Source organism: Dipodomys merriami, unplaced genomic scaffold, assembly GCF_024711535.1.
Source record: "Dipodomys merriami isolate MVZ:Mamm:240054 unplaced genomic scaffold, mDipMer1.0.p SCAF_19, whole genome shotgun sequence".
Taxonomy (NCBI): Eukaryota; Metazoa; Chordata; class Mammalia; order Rodentia; family Heteromyidae; genus Dipodomys; species Dipodomys merriami.
Genome location: NW_027203270.1, coordinates 14968629 through 14992736, shown reverse-complemented (window position 1 = coordinate 14992736; position 24108 = coordinate 14968629). Strand labels below are relative to the sequence as shown.

Below are 24108 nucleotides of genomic sequence, written 5' to 3'. Positions count from 1 at the left end.
TTAGGGGGACTGGGAAGGTGGTTCAGTGGTAGAGCGCTTGCCTTGCATGCATGAGGCCCTGGGTTCGATTCCTCAGCACCACGTAAGAAAAAAGCCGGAAGTGGCACTGTGGCTCAAGTGGTAGAGCACTAGCCTTGGGCTGAATTGCTGAGGGACAGCACCCAGGCCCAGAGTTCAAGCCCCATGACTGGGAAAAAAAAAAAAAAAAACCTCTTAGAAGGGTTGGGAAAGTGGCTCAGTGGTAGAGTGCTTGCCTTGCATGCATGAGGCCCTGGATTCGATTCCTCAGCACCACATAAGCAGGAAAAAAAAGCCAGAAGTGGTGCTGTGGCTCAAGTGGTAGAGCGCTAGCCTTGAGCTGAAGAGCTGAGGGACAGCGCCTAGGCCCAGAGTTCAGGCCCCACAACTGGACACCCCCCCAAAAAAAAAAACTCTTAGAAACTCCATAAATTAGATTATTAAAAGAACAAGAAATATCCTATTATTCCAGTGCTTGATCAGCAGTTAGGCAGACCCTGTGGGGACTGCTTTCTATTTTCCAGATTTTCTTCTGGGGAAGACAAATGGAAAAGTGCTAACATTTAAGGTGGGTTCATTTGGCAGCACTGTTCTAGACAGTGGGCAGAAATATTTCCCATGCCAAGCACTGGTGGCTCGCACGCACAATCCTAGCTACTCAGGAGTCTGTGATCTGAGAATCTTGGTTCAAAGTCAGACTGGGCAAACAAACTGAGAGACTCATCTCCAATTAACCATCAAAAAACTGGAAGAAGAGATATGGCTCTAGTGATAGAGTGTCAGCCCTTAGCAAAAATGCCAAGTGAGAGTGAGAGGCTGAGTTCAAACTGCACCACTAGCACAAAAGAGAAAGGAAAAGGAAAAAGAAATTATGTTTCTTAATCCTCTCATTCATCTGAGGCATACCATTCATCCTCTTCCAAGCTGGGATTTGAGAAGTATACTCTTGAAGGCTGACTAGCTGCCCACACAGTGAGTCAGTGGGAGTTTGTATGATTCAAGTCTCTGCCCCGGTCAGTGGTGGCTCACGTCTGTAATCCCAACTACTCAGGAGGCTGAGATTGGAGGATCACAGTTCAAAGCCAGCCCAGACAGGAAAGTCCAGGAGACTCTTATCTCCAATTAACCACCTGAAAACTGGAAGTGGTGCTGTGGTTCAAGTGGTAAAACTCTCCTTGAGCTGAAGAGTTCAGGAACAGTGCCCAGGCCCAGAGTTCAAGCCCTATGACCGACAGAAGTGTCTGCTCTTACTCTTCCATACAATGTTACTCCTTGTATAATGATTTCTTTCTTTCTTTCTTGTGTGTGTGATATGAGGTTTGAACTCAGGGGCCCCAACCTGCTAGGCAAGTGCTCTACCACTCACCACTCTCTCAGCCCTTTTTGCTGTATTTTTCAAATAAGGTATTGGGTTTTTTTTGCCTAGTCCAGTGGGAACCATGAACTATTTACACTTCCCTTGTAAGCTAGAGTGACAGGAATATACCACCATGCCCAGCTCTTTATTGGTTGGGGTAGGGTCCCGCAAACTTTTTGCCTGGGTTGGCCTCACACCATGAACCTCCTGAACTCTGCCTCCTGAGTAGCTTGGATTACAGGCACAAGTCATACAACAGTTGTTGGCTTACTTGTTCTGCATTCCAAAACATCTGACAAGACACGTTTTCTGGCTCCTTGTGACAAGAATGCTCAAGTGTAGAACAGGGCTACTCTGGAATTGGGGGCCAGCTTTGTGGGACTCTGGATGGGCTACCTAGGGGGAAGTGGTATATCCTCTCTGTGAGATTCACTCTTCTGGCTTAATTGTAATGGAATCATACAATTGGATACATTTTAAATGTTTTTATTACTGACAAACATTGCCCTGATTTTAATGATGACTCAGACTGGTTAGAAAAAATTCAGTAATAAAATCATCTTGTGCCACCAGAAGATAATTACTAGTAGTACTTTTTTTTTTGTATGAAAATATATGGCTTTTTAAAAACTAAAATGGGTTGGGCACCGGCAGCTCATGTGGTAATCCTAGCTACTGAGGAAGCTGAGATCTGAGAATCATGATTCAGAGCCAGCCCAGTCAGGAAAGTCGGTGAGACTCTTTTTTTGGTTGGTACTAGGGCTTAAACTCTGGGCTTGGGCGCTGTCCTTGCACTCTTCAGCTCAAGGCAAGCGCTCTACCACTTGAGTCATAGCACCACTTCCAGTTTTCTAGTGGTTTATTGGAGATAAGAGTCTCACAGACTTTCCTGCCCAGGCTGGCTTTGAATTGTGATCTCCTCAGATCTCAGCCTCCCGAGTAGCTACTATTACAGGCGTAAATCACCAGTGCCCGGCTTCTGTGAGACTCTTATCTCCAATAAACCACTAAGAAAACTGGAAGTGGCACTGTGGCTCAAGAGTTAGAGTGCTTGCTTTGAGCTGAAGAGCTGAGGGACAGTGTCCAGGCCCAGAGTTCAAGCCCTACAACCGACAATAAAAACAAAAAACAAAAATGGATTGAAAGTAATTTCATACCTAGGGCTTTTTCCCTACATAATAATATAGATTTAGAGCATTCTGAAGGTTATTAGAAATACTATTAAAATGCTCCATATATCACCAGATGCTGATGGCTCACCCCTGTAATTCTAGCTACTCAAGAGGCTAAGATTTGAGGATTGAGGTCTGAAGGAGGCATGGCTCAAGTGGTAGAGTACCAGCCATGAATGATAAAACCAATTAAGAACAAGAGGTCTTGAGTTCAAACCTTGATACCAGCGTGCGCACATGCACGCGCACGCACACACACACACACACACACACACAACAAAACTCTCTCTATGTATGTTTCAAAACATACATAGAGCAAGACTGGGGCTTAACCTTGGTACCTAACACTCTGCTCATTGGCTAGAGGTCTACCAACTGAGCCATGCTGCCAACCCTGTTGCAAAATTCTTTTTTTTTTTGTTGGTCATGGGGCTTGAACTCTGGGCTTGGGTGCTGTCCCTGTGCTCTTCAGCTCAAGGCGAGCACTCTTAAAGCTTGAGCCACAGCACCACTTCCAGTTTTCTAGCGCATTTATTGGAAATAAGAGTCTCACAAACTTTCCTGCCCAGGCTGGCTTTGAACCGTGATCCTCAGATCTCAGCCTCCTGAGTAGCTAGGATTACAGACATGAGCCACCGGCACCCGGCTTGTTGCAAAATTCTTAATTGTACTATTTTCTTTTCATTTCTCTCTCCTTCCTTCTTTCCTTTCTCCCTTCCTTTTTTCCTTCCTTCCCTCTTTCCTTTCTTTCAAAACCCTTCATTGTACTATTTTCTTTTCGCCTGCCTGCCTGCCGGCCTTCCTTCCTTCCTTTCCTTCCTTCCTTCCTTCCTTCCTTCCTTCCTTCCCTCTTTCCCTTCCTTCCTTTCCTTCTCTCTCTCTCTCTCTCTCTCTCTCTCTCTCTCTCTCTCTCTTTCTTTTTGATACTAGAGTCTCTGTTGCCCAGGCTGTTCCTAAACTCCTTGGCTCAAATAATCATCCTGTGTATTTAGCTCTTGAATGCTAGGATTATACTATATTTTTACAAGTTTTCATTTAGTTTCTTCTAATCAAATTTCCAATAAAAACATGACAAATGATTATCTTCAATTTACTCCTAAGAAATTAAAAAATATTTTATCCAACCTGGCTACTCTTCAGCACCCTGTGGGAGCTCTGGTGAACAAAGAAGGCTAAACTTAGAAGGCTAACCTTCCCTCAAAAACCCCTCCCTCACCCCTTACCAGAACCTGGTAAAAGAGACATCCAAGAATGTGCTTTAGGGCCCCATTCCAGTCTCCAGCAACCACAGACACCCACACCTGCCACTTAACAGAAGTACCTCCACATTCTTCTTAGAGTGACAATAAACCACACATTCTTGATATGCAGACGTCTTTTACACAACTTACTTACCCTCATTTATTGGCAATCTATGGGATAGGCTGTGACCAAGATTTAGCAATAGTTAAAAGAAATGGCAAGTTAGGATATTATTTTCTATTACTTTTTCATGAAGGTCTATGGGAATATAGGTTGGTAGATGAACTATATGTAAAGTGTAATTGGAGCAAGGAAAACAGAAACCATCCTGAGTCATACATACACTTTCAATGATAATCTAAGAAACCACACTACACACAATCAGAAACATGAAGGCATATTTAGATAAGCTATATAACTGAATCTTTGAAATAACCAAAGTCTTGTGTTTTCTTCCACAATTTAAAAACCAATTAGATACACAATTGTTTCAGAAAAAGGTGAAAACAAGGTAGTTTCCTATGGAATTTTCCATCTAATACTTCTTTTTTGTTTAGTTGAGTCAGGGTTCTTGACAAGGTAAGGTAAGTGAAACATTGACATGGACAGATTTGCTATCTTTCCTTATGTGAGTTGTTACCATGTATCTGTGTCTAGTAATTCCTAAAGTTCCCTTCACGGAAAATGTTGAACTATAAAGGCTGCTAATGAAATCTCCAAAAAGACAATCACACAGTACATAATTTTTAAAGCTTTATTTAAAAATTAATATGTTCATTAGAAAAGTTCAGGAAGAGGATGCAGCTTGACAGCAGGAATAACTTCTAATGTATGTTTTACAGCGCCAGCAGGATCACTGTTGTTAGTAACAATTATTTGTATATTTCAATATAGAATTAAGAGAAAATTCTGAATGCTTCCAATACAAATAAATGATAAATATTTGAGGCAACAGAGATATCAATCACCCTGACCAGACCAAAATACATTGAATATATGTGCTGACACAATGCACCCCATAAATATGTACTATTACTGTGTGTCAGTTAAAATAAAAATGTGTGTGTGTGTGTGCGTGTGTGTGTGTGTGTGTGTGTGTGTGTGTGCGCGCGCGCACGCACGCACACTCTGATACTGGGACTTGAACTCAGGTCCTGGACCCTGTACCTTAGCTTTTTTGTTCAAGGCTGACTCACGACTACTTGAGCTATAGCTCCATTTCCAGCTCTTCAGTGGTTAACTGGAAATAAGTCTCACAGACTTTGTTGCCTGGCTGGCTTTGAATTTTAGAACTATGATTTTCAGCCTCCTGAATAGCTAGGATTACAGGTCTGAGCTATCCATGCCTAGCAAAAATGCATTTTAAAAAGCTAGACTAGGGGCTGGGGATATGGCGCAAGTGACAAAGTGCCTGAAAGCATGAGGCCCTGAATTCAAACAAGGGCTGGGAAGGTAGTTCAATTAAAAACAAAACAAATAGAAAACAGGCAAAAAAAAAAGATATTTTGAATTCAAAAGAAGAAAAGTTTGAAAGGATGTATGCCACTATATTAATAATGACGGGCTACATATACAAGTTTTCAACTACACATTTCCACTAGGATGAATAAACATACGCAAAATGTGCTCATGTTTCTACCTTCCTCTGACTCTACCTCTCACTGAAACCTGCTTTTCCTCTTACTCTCAATAAATAGTGGGTAAAGGTGTCAACAACACCTACCCCGTCTGCCAGGCTAGAAATCAAAGTTCAAAATCTCTAACTGGGCCTGTCAAGTCCGCCACACTACCATTTCCCCAGCAAAGCCTCTTTGGATTCCCTAGGCTGCTCTTACTGGGACCAGTATACTTCCTTCCTGGTAACTCTGCTGCACCCCAGCTGAGTGTTCCTCATCTCTGTACACTTCATTATTCTCACTGCAAACAAGGGTGACAAGTGAGTAGAGAATAATGACTGGTGCATAGTAAACATCCAAAATATGTTAACTGTTGTGATTGTTATAGTAAAGGAACAAGAATTTACCCATTATCTATAAATGGTATAATTGTTATGCTAGACTACAAGCTCTGTCTTGTTTGCTCCTTTATCCCAGAATTTTTTCCCCTTATTTTCCCTCCCTTCCCTCCCTCCGCACCCCACCCCAACTGCCCCTCCATTCTCTTTTCTGCAAGGGACTGAATTTAGGGCTTCCAGAATGCTAAGTGGGTACTCTACCACTGACAGCATCCCTAGCCCCACTGAATTTCTTACAGAGGTAGACAGAGTAGATCTCTCTCTCTCTTTTTTAATTAAGTAAATGAAATTTAGATTCTAGATGAACCTTTATCTTCATCCTACAGTACCAAATTGGATAAGTTTTGTCTCCTAAGAAGTTCTCAGACTGTAGTAACCTATTGCATTAACCTCCTAACTGGGCTTTCTGCCTCCTCTGATCACAATGACCCTCTTCCCTCAAATACCCGGAAGATGTACCTAACTGATGTTCCACCTAGAATAATATTCCACCAGACTGCCACAAGCCTGGCTCCTTCATATCTATCAGGTCTCAGCTTAACCAGAACAGTGGCAGAGAGACCCTCCCTTTAGGATCTTTTATTTTTGTTTTTCTTAATTGAAAGGATTCTCTTACCCAGGTCACTGTACTGTAAGACTACATGTGCTTTCCAGCAAATCATTTCCTGACTTCCTGTCTATTCATTTTTCTTTCTCCCTTGCCCCATTCCAGGCTTAGCTTCTTACTCATGGCTGGTACTTTACCAATTGAGTCACACCTTTAGCCCAGCTTTTCCTGGTTGATTGGAGATGGGGGAGAAGGGGCTTGAGCTCAGGTCCTGACACTGTACCTTAGCTTTTTTGCTCAAGGATGATTCATGTCTACTTGAGCTACAGCTCCACTTCCAGCTCTTCAGTGGTTAACTGGAAATAAGTCTCACAGACTTTGTTGCCCATCTGGTTTCAAACTTATAACTACGATCCTCAGATTTCGGCCTCCTGAATAGCTAGGATTACATGCGTGAGCCACCAGCACCTAGCCCAGGCTGGCTTCAAACCACAATCCTCCAGACCCCAACCTCTTGAGTAACTAGGATTACAGATATGAGCCATGAATATTCAGTAATTTATTTCTTGTCTTCCTCTCCACACGAGACCCCCTACCACTAAGAACTACCCTATTATGGATACCATTTTCATTTCTTGCCCATTTCTAAAACAACGCCTGGTACTTAGTGGACATGTCATAAATAATTGCTAAGATTGACTGACTGACTAAATAAGTAAATCTTTCAAGATCTGCCACAAGATTATCTGAGGTTTAGATTTTCATAGGCAGAATTATTCTTTTGTCCCTTACTGTATTGTTCCATATCTCTCCCATAGCATGGGAGATCATGTACCTCTAGAGCAAGAATGGGGTTTCATTCATCTTTGTAACCTCAGAGCCCAGGGCAATGACTGACGTGATAGGTATCCACTGCATATTTGTTAAATAAACAAATGAAAAACTGAAAACTTTAGCTGCCCTTCTCCCAACTCGGCTGCTACTAATTCTGGTCTACTGTGAAAAAAGAAAAAAAAAATCTGCCTAGGCAAAGGACCAAACAAAACAATACAAGACAAAAAAGATAAAAATTTAGTTTTTGAAATAGGAATGAAAGTTGGTTCACGACTCATGCTTATCCAGCCTGCCTCATAAACTTTGGTGGGAGGGGATCCTTACCACCTGATTTTTAATAATATGCTTACTAACCAAAGAGTTCTACTTTACCACAGTTAGCTTGACTTGATTTGAACTCACATTTACTTGTTCATCAATGGCCTTTAGATTTTGTAGTAGAATACAACAACTATACCCCTAGAATGAGCCAGAAGCCACTGAAATGAAAGAAACCTACAACTCAATACTTACTTGCTCTGTTGGGAACAGGGTATTGATGTACTCAACAGCATTGAAGTCTGCTCGATCTAGAGGATCCTGGCTTGGAAATACCTACATAAAAACATGGCAAAACATCATGTTGAACATCATAAATAGCAATTATTTTTATGATTAAAAGAGAATTTTTTGCTGGGCACTGGTGGCTCATGTCTGTAATCCTAGCTACTCAGGTGGGTGAGATCTGAAGATTGCGGTTTGAAGCCAGCCCAGGCAGGAAAGGCTGTGACACTCTTCTCTGCAAAAATCTATTCAGAAAAAGCTGGAAGTGACACTATAGCTCAAGTGGTAGTTTCTTGGAGATAAGAATACTAGCCTTAAACAAAAATGTTCGGGGACAGAGCCCAGGCCCTATATTCAAGCCCCAGGACCAGCACAAAAAACAAAACAAAACATCAACAATTTTTTTAAATAGGAGATTAAATAACTGTGACTTTCTACCTTATTTTATATATTTTTCCTTTCTCCTGCTAGATAGTAAATGGCCTGAAGACATTTTTTTCACCTTATAATGCTTCACACATAATAAATACTCCACAAAATATCTACTGAGGCAAATCTTTAATTTTTAACATTTGTAGTGTTCACATTTTAGTAAAGTGAACAGAATGCAAATGTAAAAAGTTCCACAGATATCAATAAAATTTCAGATAAGGACATGTCAGCAGTCTACTAGTAGACTAAGCCAAATGATAATATCTTGTATTAAGAAAGTCTTGATAATAGACTTATACAATGACTCAGTGATGTGTCAGAGTAAAATTCATTATGCATTTAGGTAGGTGAATTTTTTGTTGTGTTTTTTTTGTTTTTGCAATACTGGAGTTTGAACTCAGAGCTTTGAAATTACAGGCACTCTGACATTTGATCCAAGTCTCTAACCTTTCTTGCCTTAGGTATGTTTCAAACAGGGTCTCTCATTTATATCCAAACCTGCCTGGACTGCATTCCTTTTAGTTATGCTTCCTGAATAGCTGGGATGATAGGCTCAGTCCACCATACCTAGCTTTATTGGTTGAAATGGGATTGGAGGTTCTTCAGGAATTTTTTGCCAGGACTGGACTTAAACCATCCACCTTCAGAGTAGAATTAAAGGTATGAGCCACCTGTTTGTTTGTTTGTTTAATGGTGCTAGTCCAATATATGTTTTTGCTCATATGTGGTAATTAGAACAAGAAGACAGGAGAGGAGAAAGAAAAGAGTAGAAGGAAAAAAGAAAGATGGAGGATGAACAACTTGAAAATACATGATCTTCCTCAAAAGACTCCACACAGAGCTCCCCTATGACCCAGCAATCCCACTTGTGGGCATTTACCCAAATGATCACATACTAAAGCTACCGGCACAACTATGTTTATTGCAGCATTATATGGAACCAACCCAGATGCCCCTCAATAGATGAATGGGTCAAGAAAATGTGGTATATATACACAATGGAATTCTATGCCTCTATCAGAAAAAATGGCATTGCCCCATTTGTTAGGAAATGGAAAGACTTGGAAAAAATTATATTAAGTGAAGTAAGCCAGGCTCAAAGAAACATAGGTCCCATGGTTTCCCTTATTTGCAATAACTAGTATATGTCTGAAACAAGCAGAAAAGGTCAGATAAGTTGAAGTTAGGTGAAATGAACCCCAAGATAAGTATTCAACTGATTTTTCTTCCTTGCGATTGTTTCTAACATATTTATAAGATGATTTCTTGGGCTGGGAAGGTGGCTCAGTGGTAGAGTGCTTGCCTTGCAGGCATGAGGCTCTGGGTTCGATTCCTGGGCACCACATAACAGAAAAAACTGGAAGTGGCGTTGAGGCTCAAGTGGTAGAGTGCTAGCCTTTAGCTGAAGAGCCAAGGGACAGCGCCCAGGCCCAGAGTTCAGGCCATGACCGGCCAAAAAAAAAGATGATTTCTTTGTTGCTTTGTATGTCCCTCCCCCATAGTATAACCCCTGCTTTCATTGTATTTGATGTTGGTATAATTTGTGGAGGGGAAGGGCAAAAACAAATAGTTTAAATAGGGATACAGGTGAACCCATTGCAACAATGAGATGTACTAGTCCTTATGTCGAAAAACAAACTTTACAACTTTGGCAGGGAGGCGGGGGAGGGGAGAGATAAGAAGGGAAGGGGAAACAAAGGAGGAGGCAACAATGCTTGATAAGAAATGTACTCATTACCTTGCCCATGTAATTGTAACCCCTCTGTACCATATTTTCACAATTAAAAAAAAAAAAGAAAATACATGATCTATGTATGGGGGAAAAATAGTGGTAGTCTTGTACATGCCGCACAAGTGTTCTACCACTGAGCTACATCTCCAGCCTGCATTAAAGCAAATGTTATGCTTCAGACAATGTTAAAAAAGGACATCGAGGAGCCAGGCACTGGTGGCTCACACCTATGATCCTAGCTACTCAGGAGGCTAAGATCTGAGGATCAAGGTACAAAGCCAGCCCGAGCAGGAAAGTCCGTGAGACTCTTATCTCCAAGAAACAAACCACTAGAAACCTGGAAGTGTCACTGTGGCTCAAGTGGTAGAGTGCTTGCTTTGAGCTGAAGAGCACAGGGACAGTGCCCAAGCCCAGAGTTCAAGTTCCACGACCGACCAAAAAAAAAAAAAAAAAAAAATGACATTGAGGGCCAGATGTGGTAGCTCATGTCTGTAATCCCAGCTACTCTGTAAACAAGAGCTTGGTTGGACTAAGATTCAAGACCAGCCCAGGCAAGAGTTCTTGCAACCTGCCCCTCCTTACTAACTCAATCAATAAGCTGGGAATGGTGCCACACAGAGGCTATAAGTTGAAGGACATCTATGTGCGGTGGGTTCTGGGCAAAATCACCAGATCCAACTTGGAAATTGAATAAAACAAATAAAGGATGAAGGTGGCAAGCATGAGGACCTAAATTCAAACCCCAATATGGAAAGGAAAAAAAAAAAGAAGAAATGGATTGCTAGCATTCAGATTAACAGAAGAAAGCAAGTCACCTTCTAAGAAATACAGATAACCAGCTAACTACCTTCAAAAACCACAACCTAAATGAACTTGTAACAAGATGGATTATAAAAGCCGTTAAATGATCCTCTGGATCCTGAGTTTTTACCAGTCCAAGATAATTCAAATTTTAGGAAGCAACCTCTTCAGAGAAGATGCCTTCCCTAATTCATGATATGAAATATAATGCCGAACAATCAAAAATGACTCTTAAGAGAGGTAAAAGACAATTGTTAGAAATGTTTAGGGCTTCCCTGATGTCAAGGAGAGGTGAAGGAAGAAGAGGAAGGTAAGAAGAAAATAAACATTAACTCTTTTAAATGCCTAGCATTTCAGTTTCAATAACAGAAACATATGGCAGAGATATATCCCAGGTAAATATAATTTACACATTCTCAACTATATGCTCTCAGCAGAGGGAGTGATGGGAATCAGGCCTGCCATGAATCTATGCCTCAGTGTGAACATAATATAAAATATATGTTTTAAGCCAGGTGCCGGTGACTCACGCCTATAATCCTAGCTCCTCAGGAGGCTGAGATCTGAGGATCGCAGTTCAAAGCCAGCCCGGGCAGAAAAGTCCCTGAGACTCTTATCTCCAATAAACCACTAGAAAACCAGAAGTGGCGCTGTAGCTCAAGTGGTAGAGTGCTTGCCTTGAGCTGAAGAGCACAGGGACAGTGCCCAAGCTCAGAGTTCAAGCCCCACTACCAACCAAAATAAATAAATAAATAAATAAAAATAAAACATATGTTTTGCCCAATAGTTCATTTCCTTCAGCTGGTTTTCATTCATATGTGGAAACTAGACCTAAAAGACATTCATATTCATAGGAAAAGAAGAAGGAAAAAAGAAAGATGGAAGATAAATAAGCTCAAAATACACTGCAACTATATATGAAAAAAATGGTGCTAGGGCATCTTCTTACTACATCTTCTTACTGTCCCTAAGTGTTAATCCTAGGTTTTAATATGTTTTCGTATAAAAAGCCCTTTACTGAAGCCAACTACTTTATCCACTGGTAACTATAAAAAGTGTGATTGGGGGCTGGGAAGGTGGCTCAGTGGTAGAGGACTTGTCTTGCATGCATGAGGCCCTGGGTTTGATTCCTCAGCACCACATAAGCAGAAAAAATAAAAAAATAAAAAGCCGGAAGTGGCACTGTGGCTCAAGTGGTAGAGAGCTAGCCTTGAGCTGAAGAGCTCAGGGACAGTGCTCAGGCCCAAAGTTCAGGCACCATAAGCGACCAAAAAAAAAAAAAAAGAGTGATTGGCCTTAATGCTGGAGGAAAAAACTGACCATACTAGACTTATCAAAGATGTTTATGGGACTGGGGATGTAGCTCAGAAGGAGAGGCCTAGATTATCATGTGCAATGCCCTGGATTTGACCTCTATCACTTGAAGAGGAAAAAAGTCTTTTTAAAGGAGAGGAAAAAAAAAAAAGAGATAGTAATACACTGTACTTTATAAGCAACTTAAGGAATTTTAAGATTAACATGTTTGTAGGGCTTTTCACTTTATGCAATGGCTTTGAAGCTTGTCTCTGGGTAAAATGTGATCCCATTATATGAACCCTCTTAACTCCTTACACATCACTAATCTTTATAAGTTTGCTATTGTGTAATTGTTCACAGAACTTTATTCAATCAGACCACTAAAGTACAAAAAAGTTCTACATTCATCATGATGTGGGCTGGGAATGTAGCTTAGTGGTAGGTAGAGTGCTTACCTAGCATGCATGAAGCCCTGGATTCGATTCCTCAGTACCACATAAACAGAAAAAGCTGCAAGTGGCACTGTGGCTCAAGTGATAGAGTACTAGCCTTGAGCAAAAGAAGCTAAAAGACAGTGCACAGGCCCTGAGTTCAAGCCCCAGGACTGGCCAAAAAAAAAAAAAAAAGTAAAGATGTTTACTTACCAGGTAAATCTCTAGAACTCTTAAAAAACAGCAAAATTCTTTAAAACAGAAAAAAAAATAACTTTTCTGAATTTTTCTGAATTGTTTATTCCATTAGAGCCCACTTAGGTCCAAAGTATAACTGAAATGTATGTTTTTTTTGCTGCAAAAGGAAGTGGGTGGTGAAGCTGTGTGGACAAAGTTTTGCCCATCAGTCTAGTATGTAGTTCATATAATAGAGTCAAACTCTGCTGCAAACTCATATCCAAAAGTAAATAAATTGGACAATATAAATACATTACTAAGTAAAGTAGTAGAACACATTACTTAGTACAGTGGAAGAGTACATGGTATTAATGGTCAATATATGCTAAATATTAATAGAGGTAATATTTACTTAGGAAAAGTTCCCAGTGGTCATTAGTCATAACCGTCCCCCCCCCCCCGAAATCACAACCCAGGACAATTCCTTTAAGAAAGAGTTTTTCTCTTTTTTTCAGGAGCAAAATCCTGTACAAAGAGGTTAAATCATTACTTCTAATTTCCCTTAAATGTTCTTAATAAACTTGCAGAGAGCATTTAGTCAACTAAAGAGTTCCTGCAGAGAAGAGAGCACTCTTGGAAATACTCTCCAACATAACTCAAACTGCAGGAAAATTTCAACTGTTAAGTATGACAAAGGGATCATTATCCTGTGTCCCTCGGCCTACCATTCGCTCGCTTCAGCAATGGCTAATTCCGAGCGACTCACAAGAGGAATGGGAGCAATAAGCCTCACCTGGTAAATGCATGAAGCCTTACAATCCCCTAGACTCTGAGTTTGCCACTCTCGAGGGTCCCTTCTTCCAGGGTCACCCTCACGGAACACACAGCTCCTCTGCCCAAGCCCGCCACGACGTACCAGCTTCCAAAGACAATCGAGGTAGCCTAGAAAGGATGCTTCCCCTGGCTTGGCTAAGAACCTCTTCCCACCCCCACCCCCGTTCTGCGCCTGGGCCCCCGCTTTCTCCTCAAAGATACCCGCCTCCCCCAACACACATACCCGGCAGACAGCAAGTCCCAAGGCCCGGAACGGCCTCCTCAGTCCCCGTAACTTGCTCAGGCCCTCCGGGGGGGGGGGGGGGATGCTCACCTGCTCGATGGCCAGCTGCACCTCAGGCGTGAGCTGCAGCACGGCTTCTAGCTCCTCCACGAACTCCAGTTCCTCCTCCTCCATCATCCTGCCACTGGGTCCCCAGAGGGCCTCGTCCCAACCTGCCTTGAGCCTCCAAATGTCACGCTGGACCCCCAATTGCGACCCTCCAGCTGCAGCGCTACCTCCAGCCCTTGCTCTGTCAGCCAGCCCGGCACTTCCGGGGGGGGCGGCACTTCCTGGAAACGGGGCATTCTGGGATGGCGGAGGACTTGCCTCCGGAGAGACGCTCCCGTCAAGGCCCTGGAATCTCCCGGGACGCCCTTTGGAGCGCGCGGGCCTTCCTTGTCCTCAGTCCGTCCTTGAAATGTTGGGGATCCTCTTCACGTCGTGCCCCACTGACGGACGGGCCCGGACGTGGGAGAGAGCGTGGCCGCCTGGGACGCCCCAGTCAATGGCAGCCCCACCAGGGCGACGACCCAAGGACTTCTCACCCCCGTGGGCCTTGAAGCTGTCGCTCTCCGCAACTCGGGGCGCACCGCGGGCCCCCGATGGTCAGTGGCAGTAGTGTCCCTTGGCATCGAGGGTGAAATGACCCCAGCTGGTAAGTGGCAGTATCGTCAAGGACACTTAGGAGAGATAAATTTGTTCCCTGTGTGCCAAGTCACTAGAATGAGGATTTTTCTTTTTACTTTTTTGGGGTGTGTGTATGTGTGTGTGTGGAGGAACCGAAGCTCCCTGTTGAAGAGGATAAAACAAAACACACAAAAAAAGAGTATACACAGTATTTGCTTTCCGAAACTGAATCACATCAGGGTCTAAATCCCTGTCTACATTCCACTAAGTCCTGTGTGATGTTGAAAAAATTACTCGTCTGTCTTGCTTACTCTGCCCTGAATACAGAAATTTGAAGCTCGTAATACAGGAAATATTAGGGTGTCTAATATACACCACAAAGAGAGAAAGAAGCCAGATCACCCTGTGGAACCACTTTGACTCTAGACACTTAGACAATAAGGGAGTTGAAACCAATGGAAGGCTTGCTTTTCCAGTTCAACATTGGGAAACCTCAGGACGGAAGAGTCCCTGGACTAGGAGGTTATTTTTTGTTTTGTTTTGTTTCGTTTTAAGAATTTTGTCAAAATTGTGAAGGGATGACATTGTCCAGAAAAAGAAAAGAAATGTACTCATTACCTGGCTTATGAAATAGTAACCCCTATCTACAACACCTTAATGACAATAAAATTGTATTTTTTAATTCAAGCAATTATTTATAATAAGGATTGAAGCAATATAATTTGCCTTTTTAAAACTTATCTTGTGTGGTGATGGAGATTGGACTTCCCTTTTGTTTTTAATTTGACAAACTAATTGTGTAAACAATGTAATTACTAACAAAGGAGTACTTAAATATTAAGTCAGGGGACTGGTGGTATAGCCCACTGTTAAAGCACTTGCCTAGCATGCCTGATATTCTGGGTTCAGTTCCCAGAACAGGAAAAAAATACATAGATATCAAAATATAATGACATGGTAAAACATCACAAAGTAATTCAAAAAGCAAAAAATGTACAGCTGCACCCAAGTTTGATAATGAGTGTGTGTTTTGAGACTATTAAAATTATAGTAAGAAATTTTTTTTCTGTATGTTCCCAAATGTCTACAATGAACATGTAGGACTTTTATAATCAAAATATATAAATGTTATTTTTTAAAGAAAAAAGCAATTTTATGTACCTGTCTAGGATACTTTTTCTTTTTCCATTTTTGTTAGTTGTGGGGCTTGAACTCTGGGCCTGGGTGCTGTCCCTCAGCTCTTCAGCTCAAGGCTAGTACTCTACCACTTTGAGCCATAGCACCACTTCTGGTTTTCTGGTGGTTAATTGGAGATAAGAGTCTCACAAATTTTCCTGCCTGGGGTTGTCTTTGAACTGTAATCCTCAGATCTCAGCCTCCTGAATAGCTAGGATTACAAGTGTGAGCCACTGGTGCCTGGCTACTTTTTAATTTTTTTAATTAAGGTATACTTCATATAAAGTGAAATTCACCCTTTTAAGTTTACAGTGCCATGAGTTTTAATAAATACACATAGTCGTGTAACAAGCCATCACGTAGGACATTTCTATCACATCATCCTATGCCTCCACCCCTCATACCTGTTACCCCTATCCCCACCCAATGCTTCCATGCCCTATTATACCTCTGGCAACCACTAACCTAATTTTTTTTTTTTTTTGGTCAGTCATGGGGCTTGAATTCTGGGCCTGGGTGCTGTCCCTCAGCTCTTCAGCTCAAGGCCAGTGCTCTACCACTTGAGCCACAGTGCCACTTCCTGTTTTCTGTTGGTTTATTGGAGATAAGAATCTCATGGACTTTTCCTGCCCAGGCTGGCTTTGAACCTCAATCCTCAGATCTCTGCCTCCTGAGTTAGCTAGGATTACAGGTGTGAGCCATCAGTGCCCGACACTAATCTAATTTTTGTCTTCAGTTTTTACTTTTCTAGAACGCTATACAAATTCTACTTACATGAGCCATACAATATGTCACTTTTCAAAATTCTTCTCTCATTTAGCATAATTCAGTTTGTATTTCATCCACAAGTTATCTGTATCAGTACTTTGTTTCTTCTTGCTGAGCAATATTCTACTGATCCCACAGTTTGTTTGATCCATTACCTGGTTTTAAAACATCTGGCCCCTTGTTTCCACTTGTTAATTTGAATAAAGCTGCTATAAACATTCATGAGTAGATTTTTTGTGTGTGAATGTAAATTTTCATTTCACTTGGTATATACCCAAAAGTGGCACTACTAAGTACATGTACATCTTACTTTTTACTTTATTAAAAATGGCAACCTGTTTTCCAAATGGATTGCTTGTAGAGTTGTTTATTTTACCAGTACTGCGGGGGTTTGAACTCAGTGTCTCACACTTGCTTGGCTTGCTTGCTTGGCTGGAGCTCTACCAGTTGAGCCACATCCCTGGCACTGCTTTTTTTTTTAATGTCAATACTGTAGGGACTTGTGCTCTACAACTTGAGCCATGCCCCCAGTTTGGGCTGTTTATTGGTTAATTGGACATAAATGTCCGTTGGATTTGTTCAGGCTGGCTCAGAATAGCAATCTTCAGATATTAACCTCTAGGATAGTTAGGATTACAGGTATGAGCCACTGGTGCCCAGCTGACTCTACTTTTTACTGGTTATTTTGGAAATGGATCTATTGAACTTTTCTGCCCAACTTGCCATTAATTCTGATAATCTGAATCTTAGCCTTCTAGATTGCAGGCATGAGCCACTGGCATCCAGTTTTTTTTTCTAAGTTCTTTTAGGGTGTGTTTTTTTGTTTTTGTTTTTTTTTTTGCTGTGTATCTCAGGCTAATCTGGAATTCACTGTGTAGTTCACACTAGTCTCAAAGATTCTTCTGCCTTTGTCTCCCTAGTGCTGGGATTACAGATATATGCCATCACACACACTTTCATGATTTATTTTTAATTATTATAATAATATTTCCTAACCCTTATATGCCAAGCACTGTGCTAAGCATATTCCATACATTGTCCAAACAGTGACTGAGATTGGTAGTTATCATTATCCCAATTTAACAAATGAAGAAATCTCTATTGATAGATACTTGCCCAAGGTTCTATAGCTTTCTGTCATTCATTCACTCATTCAAACCTGTTTTTATTTGTGACAGGCTCTAGGCTGGTTGCTAGGAATTTAGGGATGGACAAAATAGACCAAGTCCTGCCTCTACAAAGTCATTTCCTATCTATTCATACAAATAAACATGTAATTGTGGTAGGTCCCAGTGAAAGACAATAAAAGCTTATATTGAGAGATTGTTGGGCTTGGGAACCAGATAAGGCTTCCTTGAGGAAGTGGTCTTTAAGCTGAAGCAATGGATGAGGATAGGAGATAAAGAATGACAAAAGCAATGAAACTATGTATGCAAAATCCTCGAGGATGTAAAAGGTTGGCCAGAGTGACAGGGCCTTGAAAACCAAGGAGAGAATGATACAGGAGGAGGCTGAAAAATTAGAACAGATGGTATAGTCTTGTAGAGATTGTGTTAATAAATGAAAAGCCTTGCTGGGCACGGCTTTTCAAGGTGAGCCTTGCTGGCTCACCTGTAATCCTAGCTACACAGGAGGCTAGGATCTTGGTTTGAAGATAGTCCAGGAAGAAAAGAGACTCTACATCCAATTAACCACCAAAAAGCCAGAAGTGGAGCTGTGGCCCAAGTGGTTGAACACAAGCCTTGAGTAAAAAAGCTAAGGGACAGTGCCCAGACCCTGCGTTCCAGGCCTAGGACTGGCATGCACGCGTGCGCGCACACGCATGCACACACACGCATGCACACACACACACATACACACACACACACATACACACACACACACACACACACACACACACACACACACACAGAAAGCCTAGGGAGATAATAGACCACTTGATGGCTCAGGTAGCAGCACTTGTCTAACGTGTAAAACTGTAGCACTGCAAAGTGGGAAGGAGAGCCTTTGAAGGATTGTAAGCAGAAAAGTGATGACCAGGTTCACCAGGCATGTCACCAGCCTCACTTCCTCCTTTTTCCTTTCTCTGCTTCTTATGTAGTTGTATATTATAGAGATCATGTAAGCAGACTGACCGTGTCCAGTACAAATTTGTGCTGTGTGATTATCAATGATTGTCTTCAAATGCACCCATTATCTAGGGACAATTGCATTTCCCCTAACCCCAAAACCTTGCTTTCTTTGAAGCAAGCTCCTAGTGCCATTATATCCTTCTCTCTCTATTCAGATAATATTAATGAGTTTAAGAGTGTTAAGCAGTATAAAAAGTATAGGGAGTTAAAAGAGGAGAGATATAGCTGCACTGTATGTTTTTAAAAGTACATTAGGATAAGCTATAACAAATTAGATTGATTACAGTAAACAAGGGGAATACCTTTGGGAAAACATTATACTATTTATTTTACAAATTTCTTACTAAAATATTATAAGAGGCTTGGGAATGTAATTCAGCAATAGAACATGAGGTCCTGGGCTAAATAGCACTGAAAAAAAAAAAAAAAAAAGGATTGCCTGGTGTATTCTCAGTTTATATAGCCAAAAATAACCTCTACAGATTTTCTAAGCACTCCCTAAAACTTCTCCAGTGCAATAATATGTAGCTCTTGTTGTTGCTCTATGGCAAAACTCCCAGAGCATCTTGTAGTAGAATATACTAGATCTTCATTTCTGCATGAACTCTTGCTTCCAGACTTCTCTAGGTGCTACTTTATGGACTGTTCTTACTTCGTGGTTTTTCAGGATGACTGCTACTTTAGACACTGGTATTTGCTTTGACTGACATTCGGATGGCTCTGAATGTGTGTGTATCCTAGGCATCACTTTTGTTTTGATTGGTCCTCTCTCTGTGCATGCTCATTCTTGCAAAGCAGATCATAATCTCTAAGTAGCTTCAACAGCTCCCCTGTTCCCACGGTCACTGCTGAGGCACTCAGTCAAGTATAGGTGCGGACTCCCGGGTTAAAACCCTTCCTGTTTGCAACACTGGTTCATCATATTCCCTCATCCTTTCATTTACTCAACCAAGTGATAATTATACAGGCCAAAATGGCAAGCCCTTTTGTGCAGTTCTTATATGTGACAACAACTAAAAAGACTTTATAAAATTGGTATTAGTTGTAGCATAACCATTACAGTATAGTTACCTAAAAGCCTTAAGTCTCTTAAGACTCATATGGTCACTTCAGCCCTCTTCTGGTTCTTTGGCTTTATTTCTGCCTGCTGAGTTCTGATACATTCCCTGAACTGGGTCTTTAGCTGCCACACTTCTGGTCTAGCCCAGTAGTTCTTACTTTTTTTTTAAATTCATTTTGAGCCTGAACTCCTGGAGGAACTGAACAACTCTGTATACATTCTTTCCCTCCCAGAAAAGTATAGTTGCATACTATTTGCATTCAATTTTAATAAAGGAGGTTTGTTTTTGTTTTGTTTTGTTGGTTTTTTTGTCCATTGGGGGTTTGAACTCTGAGCCTGGGCACTGTCCTTGTGCTCTTCAGCTCAAGGTGAGTGCTCTACCACTTGAACCATAGCACTACTTCTGGTTTTCTAGTGGTTCATTGGAGATAAGAATCTCACAGACTGTCCTGCCTAGGCTGGCTTTGAACAGTGATTCTCAGATCTCAGCCTCCTGTGTAGCTAGGATTATAGGCCTGAGCCACTTGCACCCAGCTTAGAGGAGGTTATTTTATTGAATGTTTCTGAACCTTTTTTAAGGTCACACCTTGTGCTAAATATAGAAGTCTTCTCACACCCAGTATTCTGAATAGAAGTATGATCCTCATCCTCTAATTTTATAATCCCTGATAAACCTCTCTTTCCCTCTCCCTCTCCTTCCCTCCATCTCTCCTTTTCTTTCTCTCTCCATCTCCATCTCCATCTCTGTCTCTGTCTCTCTGCCAGCCAAAAGTATTTTTTGCCTAGGTAATTTTTTTCTTTAGCTTAAGCAAACCAGAAAACAAGTAAAATGTGTTTATTTCATAAATGTAGAATTGCTTATAATTGTGATAGCTTCCCCTGTTCTAGTACATACCTTCCTGAGATTCATTGCTGAAAGAGACCATTTTCCCAGCCATCATTAGTTTCTAGGCCTTCTGTATCCCAAAGCTTAGACTTCTCTCCTTAGGGACAGTTACACATTCTCCACTCCTCTTCACTTTGCTTATTCAGTTCCTCTTTCTGTCTGCTGTTGCTTGAACACACTGACATGTTCTTGTTATAGTTCAGCATTTAATGAGCAGATGCAGTAACCTACTGCACCACATGATAATGAATGATTTGAGGGACAAACACTCTATAATGTTTGTTCATAGCTAAATATTTCCATGTATATTATTTTCCAGCCTTCTCTAAAGGTGAAGGACAATGTCTTTGCTCTCTCAGCTGTAACATCTTCTTTTAGTATTTCTTGGAGAAAACAAAGCAATTATTTGCCAAGTGATTCCTTGAACATTATTATTTATTTATTTTTGTTGGGCATGGGGCCTAAACTCTGGGCCTGGGTGCTGTCCCTCAACTCTTTAGCTCAAGGCTAGCGCTCTACCTCTTGAGCCACAGTGCCACTTCTGGGTTTTTCTGCTTATGTGGTGCTGACAAATTGAACCCAGGGCCTCATGCTTGCCTTAAGGCAAGCACTCTATCACTGAGCCACCTTCCCAGCCCTATTTTTTTTTTTTTGCCAGTCCTGGGGCTTCAACTGAGGGCCTGGGCACTGTCCCTGACCTTTTTTTTTTTTTTTTTTTTTTTTTTGTCATGGGGCCTGGGCTCTGGGCCTGGGCATTGTCCCTCAGCTCTTCAGCTCAAGGCTAATGCTCTACCACTTGAGCCATAGAGTCACTTCAGGCTTTTTCTGCTTATGTGGTGCTGAGGAATCGAACCCAGGGCTTCATGCATGCAAGGCAAGTACTCTACCACTTGAGCCACAATACCACTTGTGGCTTTTTCTGGTTTTTTTTGTTTTGTTGGTCATGGGGCTTGAACTCTGGGACTGGGCGCTGTCCACAGTACCACTTTTGGTTTTCTGAGTGGTTTATTGGAGATAAGAGCTTCATAGACTTTTCCTTCCCGGGCTGGCTTTGAACCGTGATCTTCAGATCTCGGCCTCCTGAGTAGCTAGGATTAAAGGCCTGAGCCACGAGTGCCTGGCTCAGGCCTTTTCTTTTTATGTGGTACTGTGGAATCGAACCCAGGGCTTCATGTATGCTAGGCAAGCACTCTTCTACTAAGCTACATTCCCAGCCCCCCAAGTGACGCTTTTATCATCCCAAACAATATAACACTAAAAACACGTTATATGCATGTGTGTTTTTAAGGGTATTACCTCACAAGCTCACACCTATAATCCTAGCTACTCAAGAGGCTGAGATCTGAGGATTTTGGTTCCAAGCTAGCACAGGCAGAAAAGTCCATGAGATTCTTATCTCCAATTAAACACCAAAAAGCCAGAGTGGAGTTGTGTTTTAAGTGGTAGAGGACTATCCTTGAGAATAAAAAGTCAGGGACAGTACTTAGGCCTTGAGTTCAAACCCCAGGACAGTTATAAAAAAAAAGGGGGGGGCTGGGAAGGTGGCCCAGTGGTAGAGTGCTTGCCTTGCATGCATGAGGCCCTGGGTTCGATTCTTCAGCACCACATAAGCAAAAAGCCGGAAGTGGCACTGTGGCTCAAGTGGTAGAGCGCCAGCCTTGAGCTGAAGAGCTGAGGGACAGCGCCCAGGCCCAGAGTTCAGGCCCCACAACCGGACCCAAAAAAAAAAAAGTTACCATTCGATAAATCACTTTATCAGTACAGTGAATCTCAATCAATGTCACTCCTTTCATCACCTAATTTTCTAATAAACCATATTTTGAAAGACACTGGTGGCTCATGTCTGTAATGATAATTACTCAAGAGCATGAGACCTGGAAGATGGTGCTTTTGAGCCACCTAGGCAAAAAAGTCTGTAAGACTCCACTTCTAATTAACTAGTGAAATGCCTACCTGAAAGCATGGTTCAAGTGGTAGAGCACCGACTGTATCCAAAGAGCTCTGAGGCCAAGTTTAAGCCATGCCCCGCCAAAATACAATGCACACAGTATTGAGTAATGTTTCACAGCATTCCACAGACTTAACAATCAGCGCCATTGCTTTCTTGGTGCTTATTATGTTCCCCTCCTACTTACGTAATAAATAATGAATCATTTTTTATTGCAAAAACGCATACACTATAGAAGAAGGAGAATACAGGTCACTATTCTCCCCATTCATCTATGCGCTGAGACAAGCACCTGCACGAATATCTAAAGGCAACAATGAATGCAATTTGGTGAAGGTTTTTTTGCTCACTGCTAGGACTGGAACCAAGGGCCCCATGCATGCTATACTCTACCATTGAGAGCCACCCTCACACTAATTCTTCTTTAAAGGTCTGTACAATGGTCTAGAATCTTTAATTACTATATCATTAGATAATTAAGTAGTTTCTAATTTTTTGCTGTCACAAACAATAAATACTATAACCTTTAAAGATATAGTCTACTAGCCCTATAAAAAGTGCCTGTGTCCTTCATTGTGAAGTACATTAGATATTATCAGTTAATTAAATGTTGTAAAGTTTTATTGATCTTGATACATTTCATCTGCGTATTTTGTTTTTATAATTTGAATAATTATCTTGAGTCATTTGTGTTTCTTAATCATTTGTAGGATCTTATAATATTCATCCTTACTCTATCATATGCTACAAGTATTTACTTTTTCTGTTTACTTGTCTTTTTAACTTAATAGTACCACTTTGGTTTGGAGGTACTGGCGATTGAACTCAGGGCTTTGTACTTGGTAGGCAGGTGCTATTTTAAAAGTAATGTCACTAGGTGCCAGTGGCTCATGCCTGTAATCCTGGCTACTCAGGAGGCTGAGATCTGAGGATCATGATTCAAAGCCATCTTGGCATGGAAGTCCATGAGACTCTTATCTCCAAAAAACCACTAAAAAACCGGAAGTGGCGCTGTGGCTCAAGTGGTAGAGCACTCGCCTTGAGTTGAAGAGCACATAAACAGTACCCAGTCCCAGAGTTCAAGCCCCGCAACTGACCAAAAAAAAAAAAGTAATGTCTTAGCTTTCATGCTTATTATTCTAGCTACTTAGGAGGCTGAGATCTGAGGACTGTGGTTCAAAGCCAGCCTGGGCAGGAAAGTCCAGGAGACTTATTTCCAATTAACCATCATAAAGTCAGAAGTGGAGCTGTGGTTCAAGTGGTAGAGCCCTACCCTTGAGCAAAAAAAGTAAAGGACAAAAAAGAACTTTACAACTTCAGTGGGAAGCCGCGGGGGGGGGGGGGGAAGGGGGTGGTGGGAGGGGGGGAATAGTTGGGGAGAGGGGGGGAAGGAAGGGATTGTAGGGGAAAAACAAAGGAGGAGGCATCAATGCTCAATAGGAAATGTACTCATAACCCCTCTGTATATTATTTTTATAATAAAAAATGTATTAAAAGAAAAAGTAAAGGACAGTGCCTAGGCCCTGAATTCAGGCCTCAGGACTGGCAAAATTTTAAAAAAGAAAAGAAAGTCTTTATGCCCTCGTTGGCCTACTTGTGTGCCCCTGTATCATGCCACTGTGCTTTTTTGCATACATGGAATGACAGAACTATTGGTGAGATGAAGTCTAGTAAACTGCCTTGAGGACCACAATCCTCCAGATCTCAGCCTTCTGAGTAGCTAGGATTATAAACATGAATGAACCACTGACACCCAGCTCGGTTTTGGATTTTTGAGATAGACTTCACTCTAGCCCAGGCTGGGCCCAAATTTATGATC

At 41.6% G+C, this 24108-nt stretch overlaps 2 protein-coding genes across 2 annotated transcripts in view; one reads left to right on the top strand and one right to left on the bottom strand.

The window, feature by feature from the left end:
- Vps53 (VPS53 subunit of GARP complex) overlaps nucleotides 1-13960 on the bottom strand; it is a 134546-nt gene extending 120586 nt beyond the window's left edge. Inside the window, exons 1-2 of the mRNA XM_070027427.1 lie at nucleotides 13744-13960; nucleotides 7698-7778 (exon numbers count right to left, since the gene is read on the bottom strand). Coding sequence (XP_069883528.1) covers nucleotides 7698-7778; nucleotides 13744-13830 — 168 coding nt within the window. The 5' untranslated portion in view covers nucleotides 13831-13960. The remainder of the gene's footprint in view (nucleotides 1-7697; nucleotides 7779-13743) is intronic.
- Nucleotides 13961-14025: 65 nt separating this feature from the next.
- Tlcd3a (TLC domain containing 3A) overlaps nucleotides 14026-24108 on the top strand; it is a 31406-nt gene continuing 21323 nt past the window's right edge. The window contains exon 1 of the mRNA XM_070027426.1: nucleotides 14026-14347. The gene's annotated coding sequence lies outside the window, so the exon portion shown is untranslated. The remainder of the gene's footprint in view (nucleotides 14348-24108) is intronic.